At 39.9% G+C, this 13,474-nt stretch overlaps 1 protein-coding gene across 2 annotated transcripts in view; it reads right to left on the bottom strand.

The window, feature by feature from the left end:
- The window catches only part of DOK5 (docking protein 5), a 62,344-nt gene that overhangs the window by 21,145 nt on the left and 27,725 nt on the right, over window positions 1–13,474 (bottom strand). For both annotated transcript variants that reach the window (XM_070940059.1, XM_070940060.1), the window contains exon 2: window positions 9,688–9,795. In XM_070940059.1, coding sequence (XP_070796160.1) covers window positions 9,688–9,795 — 108 coding nt within the window. The remainder of the gene's footprint in view (window positions 1–9,687; window positions 9,796–13,474) is intronic.

Genomic DNA, 13,474 nt, shown 5'->3' with positions numbered 1-13,474 from the left:
AGTAATGTGAGCTCACTCCGTTACGCGGTGCTAGGGGTTCGAACCACCGAACTGCCAACCTTCTGACTGACAAGCTCAGTGTCCTAGCCACTGAGCCATCACATCCCTATTATTAGGGGGCTGGAGGCTAAAACATGAAGAATGGTTTCAGGAATTGGGTATGACTAGTCTAGTGAAAAAGGACTAGGATAACAGTGGTCCAAAATTTGAAGGGCTGTCACAAAAAAAGAGGGGGTCAACCTATTTTCCAAAGCACCAGAAGGAAGACAATAATCAATAGATGGAAACTAATGAAGGTGAGAAGCAACCTAGAACGAAGGAGAAATTTCCGGAGAATTAACCAGTGGACCGGCTTGCCTTCAGAGGGTGTGGGTGCTCTATTGCTAAAGGCTAAAGGCTTTTAAGAAGAAATTAGACAGCCATTTGTATGAAATAATATAGGGTCTCCTGCTTGAGCAGGAGGTTGGATGAAAAGATCTCCAAGGTCCTTTCCAACAGTTTTTCTATTATTCCTGATTTCAGTCTGTACCATTGGGACCACATTTGGCTTTATTTTCCACATCCTCTCTAGTTCCTCCTTCATGCCCTAGTACAGTGATGGCTAAACTTTTTGTCATCGCGTGCCAGGAGGGGGGGCGGGGGAGGGTCGCGCGTGCACGTGCCCACGCACATGCGAACGCAACTCCACCCACCCCCGCTCCTGGCGCATGATAGCCTGGTAGGCCCATTTTTCTTTCTTACCTGGCTCCAGATCCTCTCTATGCATCTGAGAAAGGCAAAAACAGCCTTTCCCACTCCTTTGGAGGCCCTACAGAGGCTGAAAGGGCCCATTTCCTAACTCTCAGTGACATATTTTGCTGTCCCCAGCCTCCTAGGAGTCTCTAGGAGCCTCTCTAGGAGTCTTTAGGAGCCTCTCTAGGAGTCTCTGGAGACTGGGGGACAGGAAAAAATGTCACTTCCTGTCCCACCGGGAGTCGGGAAATGGGCCCTTTCAGCCTCCGTAGGGCCTCCAAGGGGGTGGGAAAGGCTGTTTTCACCCTTCCCAGATGCATAGAGATGATCTGGAGCCAGGTAAGAAAGAAAAACGGGCTTTCCCCACCCCACCCGGACCTCCAGAGGCAGGAAACAGCCTGTTTCCCTATTTCTGGTGGGCCCAGAAGGCCCAAAAATCAGCTGGCTGGCGCGTGCATGCACCCCAGAGCTGAGCTGAGCTGCCATAGGTTCGCCATCACAGCCCTAGTACTTCTCCAGTTACTCATACTCTTTCCTGATCTTACTGTCACTTGGCATTGCTACATCTATCACCACACTATGTATACACATCACACAGACAGACACACATCCATTGCTAGATGTATTATTGAAAACTAACTTTCTGTCTCTCTCAATTATCTATAACACTTTGTCTTTGGTAACAGCTTTTTTTTTTTTTTCATTTTTTCCCCAGCATCTGAATTCTGCTTATTCAATTTCTTTGTGAAGGTAACTAGCTATAGATGAGATATGAGCTATTGACTGCCTATGATGGCTTTATGAGGTTTAGGAGAGAACGATACAAAAGATGTTTCCCAATCTATTCCCATTATCAATTCATCCTTAAAGGTCAGATACAGAAAGAGCAATTGCTCTGTCAAAATTTAAAATGAAGAACGATGGGTTTCAACAAACATTTTGCAAGCCTCACTTCACAACTGGTGCTTCACAGTTCATCCATCTGAAGAGCAAAATGGGTTTGCTTTGGGTTGCTTTTTCCTCCCACATCTGCACTTTATCAGTTCATAAAGCAGACAATGAAGATTGTTCATCACCAGTGACTATTATCTAGATTGAACAAGATTCTGATTTCATACTACAGATATCAAGAAAGATTAATCTTCTGAACCCAACAGCTTGACTCAAACATCTGCGAACCAAGACAACACACTGATTAGGCAGAATTTCATTCAAAATTCCCAGGGGGACAATGGTATCTGGAATGGAGTCTGAAGTCACATTGAATGTTTTCAGAGAAGCCAAGTTCAAACTATTGCGAACCTGGAAAACACAGAGCACTGTCATATTAGAATACCCCTTCTAACACAGAACTCAACTGACAGGTGAGAAAAAAACAGCCTTTTTACATTGTTGTTCATTTTGAATTTCAATTAAGCTACTTGTTCAGAATGAAAACAGAAGATAACAACAACTAATAAACAATGATTATCCTTAAAGAGATACCTACGTTTATCGTAAGGTATCGTAAGAGCATCCCTACGTTTAATTTCAGTTAATGAATGCAAGTTTTAACATTATTAGAATGTATCTCTATCCACATGTTTATGCTAAGTAAAACATAGGTACCTATATGTGATTCCCTGTAGCTGTCAGGCCTGAAGGCCTAATACAAAAGATGGCTTCCAATCCATTCCTAGACAACTTTCTTAAAATCAATAGCCCCAATTTTATCATTTAGACACCCGATGTTATGAGAACAGTATGGAGATCACAAGATGGAGCATGAGTTTATTTTTCTTGAGGGCTTTTCAGATAATTTAAATATTTTAATAGTTGAATTAGTGAAATACCTCTCGTATTTTTAAGAGGGAAGGTAAGGCTAAAGGTAAGGGTTCCCCTCACATATATGTGCTAGTCATTCCCGACTTTAGGGAGCAGTGCTCATCTCAGTTTCAAAGCCGAAGAGCCAGTGCTTTCTGAAGACGTCTCTGTGGTCATGTGGCCAGCATGATTAAACACCAAAGGCACACGGAACACTGTTACCTTCCTACCAAAGGTGGTCCCTATTTTTCTACTTGCATTTTTTATGTGCTTTCGAACTGCTAGGTTGGCAGAAGCTGGGACAAGTAATGGGAGCTCACCCCATTACGTGGCACTAGGGATTCGAACCGCTGAACTGCCGACCTTTCAATCGACAAGCTCAGCGTCTTAGCCACTGAGCCATTGCGTTCCTTGTTTAAGAGGGAAACCCTCCTCCCCCCCCCAAAAAAACTAGCCATTTTGCCACTGATCTTAGGGGACTATAGAGTGCAAACAGAACATTGATGGCTATGGTGTCCACATCTACCCTAAATTTGAAAGCCCCAGATGTGGTATCTGTGGAGTCCTTGGTGCTTTCTGAACTTGGTTATTTTCTTGCGGACATTCCATTATAAACTAGGTGGCTTCATGATGTTAACTAGTTTGATAATGAAATGACTGCAACAAAACAACTAAGCTCAGAGAGCACCAAGGACTCCACAGTACAACCCTGTGTTGCCAATATGAATTCTCTTCTGTACTATCTGTTCTCACAGGGAAACTGTTATAATCGTCTAATAATTCTCCTTATACTGCTGCTCACTTTTGTTACTTAAAATTAAATTGGTCAGATTTGAATTGAAAACTCCTTTCCAATGCACATTGGAGGATTCAGACACATTTGTCTTAATCATGGCTTGGATGCTGAATTTTGTCCCTTACAAGGAAGAGTTTACAATCCGATGAAGAAGCATTCCATTCACAGGTCCTTCCTGATGATGAAAAAGTTCATCCAAGGCCTCATATCTATAAATAAGTGTGTTAGTTATCAGTTAGCCTAAGACATCACCGAAGGAGCTAAGCATAAGTCAGCTGAACAACTGCAATAAATCATTAAAGTGATAAGAACAAAATTATCAGATCTGGCTCTGTGAAATTAAAACAAACTTCAATCTATGGTGCTTATTGGAACACAACAGCAAAGTTCAATAACTTCAGTAATGTCTATTCAAGCTTTATCATTCTAAATCTGACCATAAGTAACATTATATAATTAGGTCTTGTCAGTAATGGCAACCCCAATTTTCACCACCCATCATCACCTGCAGTAGATTTCAAACTGTTGAGTTCTTGATGGTAATTGAAGATGTGTATTTATTCCGACTTAACAAAATCTTTCAAAACCAATCTAAATTGCAAGTTAAAAGTGGGGAAAATGAAGTCACCTCCAATTTCAAGCTCAATTCCTAGTTACATATATGATATACCCAGGAATAACTTGGCATTATACAAAAGCGGTTCTCCTGAGCTTTCTTCTGGAATTTTTTTTTAAATTCCCAGTATAACATTCAAAATATAGAAACAGACTTAATAATAACAGCAGGTATTAGGCAACAGAAATTCAGACCACAGGGAAAAAATGTAAATTAATAAAGCTAATATTAAAACTTTATTAATTCTCATTGAAATATCTTAATATATGCTAGATCAGGTGTGTCAAACTCAATGTCATTGAGGGCCACATCAGGGCTGTGGATGACCTCGGGAGCTGGGTGGATGTGGCCGACTGGGTGGGTGTGGCCAGCTTGACGCCACTCCCCAAACTGCTGGCATGTTTCCTCTTTGCACTGGGTAGACTGGACCGAAGCCACACTGACCCGATGTTTCCTCTTCGCATTGGGTAGACGGGGCCGAAACCATGGTGGCCCGATGTTTCCTCTTCACATTGAGCAGACTGGGCTGAAGCGATGCAGGTAGACTGGACCAAAGCGGCATGGGCCAGCCCCTTACATTTTTCCAGGACGCAAGCTAGATCAGACTACATCGGGGGCCGGATCCAGCCCGCAGGCCTTGAGTTTGATACTCCTGCCCTAGATAGACTTTCTTCGATTAAATTTATCTTCAGGATATAAGGCAATCATAGCAACAGTTTTGTTGGTGGCTAGTAACTCTGAGTTCAGAAACTTTTTTTCTTCTTCTGAGCAGGACAGAATTTATTTTGGGAAGTTGATGAAGGCTATTGCTGAGCACATTGTAAGCCGCCCTGAGTCTTCGGAGAAAGGCGGCATATAAATCAAATTAAAAAAAAAAAAGTTATGCATAGCAAGAAATAAAATTGCCTTTTGAGAGAAGAGAAAAGAATTAATTATTACTTAATTCAAGATACTATATTCCGGCTCTAATTCCCTCATCATTCAGAGAGCTTTGGATGAACCACTTACATTTTGTATTAATATTAATGTATTAATAACATTTTGTATTAATAATGTGAATGGGAAAGAGAAAAAAAAGGTCAAGATCTGCTTCAATAATTGGTTTACTCAATGTTATTGCAAACTACATACTTTCTGTGCCAACCTAAAATTTTATTGCTGCAAAGATGGATCTCCCCAATTTCTATAGACAAACAAATGAAGAAGATAAAAGAATTGGTCAGATTTAAAATACATCTTTATTTTGGTCCTCAGCAAAACAAGTGCAGGTGCATAATACAGCAAAGAAAAGAACTAGTATATTCAATATTTTTCATAGTACAGGGGAACAAGGAATTGGACCAGAGGTGGTATTCAGCAGAATTGGTATTCTAACCAATTCTGGAGAACCAGTAGCAGAAATTTTGAGTAGTTCAGCGAACCGGTAAATGCCACCTCTGACTGGCCCCACCCCCATCTATTCTCTACCTCCCGAGTCCCAGCTGATCGGGAGGAAATGGGGATTTTGTAGTAACCTTCCCCTGGAGTGGGGAGGGAATGGAGATTTTACAGTATTCTTCCCCTGGAGTGGGGTGGGAATGGAGTTTTTACAGTATCCTTCCCCTGCCATGCCCACCAAGCCATGCCCACAGAACCGGTAGTAAAAAATTTTGAATCCCACCACTGAATTGGACTAACCAGCATAGGCATTTAACATAATAAGTTCTTCCATATCAAATGGCACATTTAATTATGTGATGCAAATTAACAAAGACCAGATCACTGGGTGACTTTCTGTATGCAGCAGCACAGATACTGGTCACATTGAGAAGAACTGATAAGTTCTTGGCCTTTTCTCTGGTTTCTTTTTTTTTTCCATGACCTTTGAACATGGTTTTGAAAATCTGTGAGTTTGGGTTTGAGTTTTATTAAATTTTTATACCACCCTTCTCCTGAAGGACTCAGGACAGTGTACAGCCAAGATAAAAAACCAACCATATAAAAGTTAAAAACAATTTAAAATTATTAAATAGTTTGGCCAATAATCTAAAATAAAATAACCCATTAAAATAATATTTTAGGCCAGCCCTGCTTGATGGAATAATAGTGTTTTAAGGGTGTGGCGAAAGGTACGGAGGTCGGGAATCCAACGAATCTCCGGGGGCAGCTCGTTCCAGAGGGCAGGTGCTCCCACAGAGAAGGTTCTCCCCCTGGGGGTTGCCAGGCACCCTGGCACCCTGAGGAGACCCTCTCTGTGGGAGTGTACTGGTCGATGGGAGGCTATTGGAGGCAGAAGGCGGTCTCGTAAGTACCCAGGTCCTATGCCATGGAGCACTTTAAAGGTGGCAACCAACACCTTGAATCGCACCCGGAAGACCACCGGGAGCCAGTGCAGCTCACGCAGGAATGGTGTTACATGGGAGCATCGAGTCGCCCCCATAATCACCCGTGCGGCCGCATTCTGGACCAGCTGGAGCCTCCGGGCACTCTTCAACGGGAGCCCCATGTAGAGAGTGTTACAGTAGTCCAGACGAGAAGTGATGAGGGCATGAGTGACCGTGCGCAAGGTGTCCCGGTCCAGAAAGGGGCGCAACTGGTGGATCAGGCAAACCTGATAAAAAGCCCTCCTGCCACAGCTGTCAGATGGTCTTCTAAAGACAGCTGTGAGTCCAGGAGGATACCCAAGTTGCAAACCCTCTCTGAGGGGGCCTAAATCTCACCCCCTATAGTCAGTGATGGAACCAACTGACTATGACGGGACACCGGAAACCACAGCCACTCGGTTTTGGAGGGGTTGAGTCTGAGCTTGTTTCTCCCCATCCAGATCCGTACGGCCTCCAGGCACCGGGTCATCACTTCAAGGGCATCATTGGGGTGGCCTGGGGTGGAAATGTACAGCTGAGTATCATCAGCGTACTGATGGAAAACCACCCCGAAGCCATGGATGATCTCACCCAGTGGCTTCACATAAATGTTGAAAAGGAGGGGTGAGAGAACCGACCCGAGGCACCCCACAAACTAGGCACCTCACTGTCGACCTCTGCCCCCCTCCCAACACAGACTGCATACGGTCAGAAAGGAAGGAGGAGAACCACCGTAACACGGTGCCCCCCACCCCAACCCCTCCAACCGGCGCAGCATGATACCATGGTCGATGGTATCAAAAGCTGCTGAGAGATCTAATAGGACCAGGACAGAGGAACAATCCCTGTCCCGAGCCCTCCAGAGATCATCAACCAATGCGACCAATGCCGTTTCCATGCTATACTCAGGCCTGAAGCCCAACTGGAACGGATCCAGATAGTCCGCTTCATTCAGGTACTGGGGAAGCTGTCATGCCACTACACTCTCAACAACCTTTGCCACAAAGCGAAGGTTGGAGACTGGACGATAGTTTGATAAAACAGCCAGGTCCAGAGAAGGCTTTGTGAGTTTTTATGTCTTAAGATTCCAAGCATGGCACATAATTTCAAAGCTTTAATAATCAATACTGTACACATTATGCAGTAGGCAAATGTAGATAGATGGGGAAAATTTAAGGGGATTTTAAAAAGATTCAAACACAGTTTGCACATGATTTTTATTTCTTAAATGTTTCTCAAGTCAAATAAAATGGATCAGCTACCAGAAGCTTATCTTTCTTGCTCCAAGGCTCCTAAACACCACACCTAAATCCCATTTTTCTAATATATTAAGCTGAGCTGCCAAAGCTTAAAAAATAAGTAAAGGTCTAGTATAGTTATCATAACACAGCATGGAATTACACATATATTTTCCAGACAGAGCATGTGATCCTCACATAATAGGACACATACACTCCCTCTCACACACATACTTCCTCCCTCCTCTCTCTCTCTCTCTCACACACACACGGGGGGGGGAGGAGAGAAAGAGAGATTATTAATTTGCAATGCTAATAAGCATTTCCAGTTTAACTGGGTGTTGTACACATTCTGAAATCCATAATATTGGTTAAAACAGATAACACAAATAGGCAAGATAAATATCATGAACATAATGAAAATGAAAACTGAAAATCATAAATCACCATATCTAATAGCAGAAATCTAAGCACTGAAAACCAACAGGCAAACTCCTTATCAAGCAGAATAGTCACAACAACCCAGATCCTGAGATGGATCAAAATCTTTAGAGACTCTCTGAAAGTCATGCATGAAAGGGCTATTTGAACATCTGTACCTTAAGAAGAGCACCTAAAAAGACATGTTTCTTTAGCTCCCAGAGAGGACAATCCTTGCTCAAGGGAAGATGGAGATATAAGGGTCAGGAAGATTTATTTAACCAGGCTGTATCCAGCAACTGTATTCCAAAAAGTAATGAACTTAATACACTTCTGAAAGGTCACAAGTTCTTGTATTCTTATTTATACCTTATCTGAGCCTTGGAGAGTTATACAACTGATGAAAAATGCTAAAAATGATCCATTTTCTCTTAGATGTATGGCAGTTTAAAAGAAAGAATGCTGTTTCAAAATCATATAATAGTCTAGGCAACAACAATAACAATCTGAAGCCAAAGTCTCATCCAAACTTGATCGTAGCTACCAAAATCTCAAAATTCAACTTATCACTGTAGTAGAATTCCTTAACGCTTGGACTATTAAGTCCAAGAATGCTCACTGAGCAAAGTCAATAAGTATCTTGGCTAGAAAATGTAACAACTGGAAGAACACATCTAGAGGGCACTTAAGAAGATGGTTCTGTGTGTATAAGAGGTACAATAAAAGATGCCAACCACAATTTAACACCCAATGAAGTTATTTGTAATATATTGTATAGCTGTGTTCCCAGGCATATGGGTTGGAGCATCAATTGGAGCCCAGGGTATGGTTATGTTGATGGATGTTTGTTTTATCTTAACCACCAATTATATATTTGTGTGTTCGATTTTTATTACATTATATTGCAACTATTGTCAGCCACCCAAAGATACCATAGTACCAATCTCATTGTACATATGTTGTGCACTGACAATAAAGATTTGAATTTGAATTGAATTTAGTAAGGTGAGTGGCCTTATCAATGGAATGCATGAAGGAACCAAAAATACATAATGAATACAAAAAGCTGGATCAAATGTACTAGGCATGTTATCATCTACTTCCCCAAATAAATTCATACCATTATCCTAACATCCCAAAATCTGAAGTAAGACTACTAAATTTTGTTATAAATTCCCTTAATAATAAAGAAACTGCAAGCAAAAGTTTAATATGATAACATCTATCATTTGACAAAGCATGGAATATTGTATTTAAACTCCAAGAATTTTTCATCTCTTTTTTTTGGGGGGGGGAGAGGGAGTATATTGATTATATTAACATTTAACTAGAAGGGCTGAAGACTATTAAACTTGCATGCCTTGATAATTTTTTTCCTTTATTTATATAATTTCTGTAGCATCCAATTCAACCAGATGACTCTGGTTTCTATATTGGTATAGGTAACATGATTAAGCTGGGGCAAGGAATGCAAATACCAAGGTGGTGATTCAGATCTCATGATTAAACTACCATTTTGATTTCCTTTGTCCCCACAAAGGAGACAAAGAGATATCCCTAGATTAAGTGCTAATAAAACCAGAACAATCCCAACTTTAATTCTCTTTAAATGTCAGTAAACGGTGTATGTCTTTAGATGATTTGGCACAAAAGGCCAATTTAAACAATTTGCATAAGATTTTCATCACAGCATGAAACCGTGGGAGAAGCATCTCATCCAATTCTTTTAATTCTTCTTACCTTGTGATAACATCTGAAGTATGCAGCACGCTCATCTGAAAATTTCTCCATTCTTCTGGGCCCTTTGCTGGATGCTTTCTTGAAGACTAGCCAACATCTCTGATAAATCTATGAAAAACATACACAAACATACTTCCCCATGACTTGTATGACAATGGTTTTATGAAAATATACACTCATAAATATCCATACGCACTTATCCATCTAAATATGTTTAAATCCTCCATCTAGGATTTAAAATTAGGTCTATGCAAATTGTCCAGTGATTCCAAGAGACTTGAAGTTCAAGTATTTTGGGACCCATCTCAGCAATTAAACGTCACAAATAACATCCTAGTTTTGGGTTAAGAGATTATACTGTTATAGACCAGTAAATAATTCAAAATCACTGTGCAACTATGAAAATTTTCAGATGTCAGCACTCACCACTTTGTTTTTTTCTCTTACATTCACTCATTAATTCATAATCATACTACACATGGAAGCCTTTTTTTTTTTTTTTTGAATGACCAAATTAAACAAGGAGAGAAGCAACCTAGAACTAAGGAGAAATTTCCTGATAGTCAAGTTCATAGATAACACAAGAATCCTGTTGTAACTTTTCTGACTCTGTGGTGTTTTCATGTCATTTAGCTTTTTCAGATATTACATATGGGATAAACATATTTTAGTATTTCTAGACTGCTCTCAGTGAGACTATCTTTTACAGCTCGACTGATTGTCTTAGCAGTTTAGAAAATAAGGAGTAATATCAATATCAGTCACTGTCACTGTCTTCCTCATCAGTGTTCCTCTATTTTGGCAGCTTTATGATGTATGGACTCCCAGAATTTTGTAGCCAGCATGGCTTCATCAGTAATTTAGGAGAACTTTTCAGGAATGGCTTTATCGTAGAGAGATTGTTTGGAGGCAGCTATTACGTCATTACAGAATGGAATGCAGAACCAAAGAGATGGTGGGTGAATTATTAATGCCATATCAACCTTGCAAACTATTCTGCCAAAGTCAGGTGCAATCTGACCCACTGCCAGAATTAAAATATAATTTAACTATTATTGTAGTCAGTTTCTGTGCCTGGAATCCAACAAGGTAAATAGGGGGAGGGACTGTTCCATTTTATTACATGCAACAAAACACCACTGAATGGTTCTGATGTCTCTTCCCCATCTACTTATTCTCTGAACATTTACATCAGCAGGATGTCACTCTTCTTCCATCTGAGTAAGGCTGTGTTTCTGGACCAAATACCTAAAACTTTACAATTTTGTATTCTGAAATCAGTTACTTAAAAGCATGAATGTTGATTATTATATTGCCAAGGGAGTGTCAGAATAGACATTGATCAACAGCTGGAAGAAGGAATGAACGCCCCACTTCATGATGATGATGATGATGATGATGACAATGTGCCATCAAGTTGTTGTTGACCAATAGTAACCACATAGATTTTGTCAGATTGATTTGCCAGAACCTGCAGATATCTTGGAAAGAATGTAGGATTGTGAAGGGTCTTGAGAAAGTTTGACTTCAGATGTATTATGCTCTTACTGTCTCTCCCCCTGCTTTTTTTTTTCTTTTGCTTAGGTTAATTTTTTTAAAAAAAAATTAAAAAAAAAATCTGTTTCAGCCTTGTGTTATTCACCCAATCATCAATGTGGTGGCCATAAAAATGATTAAATGTTGTTTAGCAGGAATATGAAATGAAGGTTGGAAGGATCTTGAATAAGAATGATATAGTCAAAAACATCTGAAGATTTTGATAATTATAAATATTGATATATCCTGGTTGCAATACTTTGATATGTTGGAATGTTAGAAGATAAATGGGAACTGTCTCTCAGGATAAGCTTAACTTTTATTCATTGACCATGTAAAATCAGTTGTAATCATATAATGACAACCACTACCTCTGATTTAATCTACATTTAGTGTACAATCTCCAAAATCTCAATGGAGAGTTTATAGTTGAAACACCTAGCTGAGTTTTTTTATTCTTCCCAGCTCTTTATTTTCTCTTGTCTGATGAAGAGCTCTGCTCTTCTTTGCTCTGTTCAGTCTTGATAAATGTACTGACCTACTATGGTTAATAGATTTTCTTTTAAAGAACCAAATTTTACTCTGTTTACTTTACAGAAGTCAGGAACTTCTGATTCCATATGATGTGATAGACTGCAGCAAGCTGGATTCCTAGGAGATAGGGAGATGCATTCCAGACAAATAAGGATAACTCAGTTGAGATACCTTGTGTGAGAGAAAGAAGGTGAGGACAGTTCCTCCCTAATAATTCTCAGAGTATATGGCAGATGCAAATAATAGAGTGTTTAGTCTGGCAAGAGTCTGTCTATAGGTGTGGACCAATAAAGAATTCAGTTTGAAAGAATCACTATGTGTCTTTCTTGGTTTAGGAGCCTAACAAACTAGGAGAACTAAATCCAGTACCACCAAGGTTTTGAGCTAACTGAAATGGACATAAATGACACAACATTTATAAGCTAAAAATGCAGGTCTTGTAGCTACAGAGAGTCTACTATTTCATACTTCAAAAGAGCAACAGTTATTAGCATACAATTGTTATGTTGTACATTATGACTGTAACATACAATCAGGTTTGTTCTTGGTTAAAATTCATTTCCTTGGCAACAACTTGTCCTGCTGTGGTTTTAGAACGCTGTGCACCAGTAAGTACCCCATATTTATAAGTGTAAGACTTTTTGTAAGACTTGTAATTTCTTAAAAATTACAGGTGGGTGGATGAAATCTCTGGAACAGAAATTTGATGGCTACAAGATTAAAGTTCAGTCTTCAGTGCTTCCGTCTTTTAACCAGGACATATGCAATTAAACTATCTTTTGATTCAATTCACTACAGTCAATGTAATGGCAGAAAGTTTTTGAATTTTGTGAACATACCACAAACCACATTAAATGTTTAATAATTAAATTCTTAATTAATTATATTATTGTTTCCATGAATACTATCATATCTATTCAAAGCAATTATTCAAAGCATCTGTTTGTGTCTTTCTGCTCAACTGAATGTGGGTAAATGAAGCTGTTTGAAAAACACAGCTCAATAGATACTCTCGGTTGTTTTCCCCTCTTTTCCTTTTCTTAAAACTACTGTCTTTGACAAGCCATTCAGGTGATAAAACTGTTGTCAGAGCATCAAGCAGAAAGTCTCATCCCAGAGCATCAACATGTTTTGGGATATATTCTAAACACGTATTGGCAGGAGAGGAACTTCAAATTTAGTCTACTACTTCATTTTCCTTTGGGGAAAATATCAAGGCTCAAAAATACAACATCCAGCTTTTGCATGCAAGACAGGTATAGCATCTCCAGGTAGCACTAGGAAAAAAATATTCTCTGTCTCATCACCTGGGCAGATGTTGGAATTAACCATTGTTCACATTGCTTTCGATTAACCTAGGAAGTGACATAATGGTGTTGATTTTCAAATCCTGACAATTTCAGGTACAATGGATAATGACATGGGAAGCTGGGAGTTGAGGCTCAGCAACATAAGAAAGGTCACACCTTGTCCAACTTTGCGCTATGTCTTTCATAAATCACAACTGGCTGGATCCACCCAGTGAGTCAAGCTATAAACCATATACTTAGATAGATATATAAAATGCACCTTATCAATACAAGAGCATCAATGAAATCCCTGCCTTGGAAAATCACTAACTTATCCCTGTTCCAAAAAGCAGGAAAAAATGTTGTGCTTCCCACTATCCCTTTCACCATTCCCACAGTACCATTCCTGAGCCAGGAGGGGGAGGAGG

Source organism: Pituophis catenifer, unplaced genomic scaffold, assembly GCF_029215685.1.
Source record: "Pituophis catenifer annectens isolate HBS135680 unplaced genomic scaffold, rPitCat1.0.hap2 SCAF_3, whole genome shotgun sequence".
Lineage (NCBI taxonomy): Eukaryota > Metazoa > Chordata > Lepidosauria > Squamata > Colubridae > Pituophis > Pituophis catenifer.
Note: the sequence above shows the minus strand (reverse complement) of the source record. Positions and strands in the feature narration are given on the sequence as shown.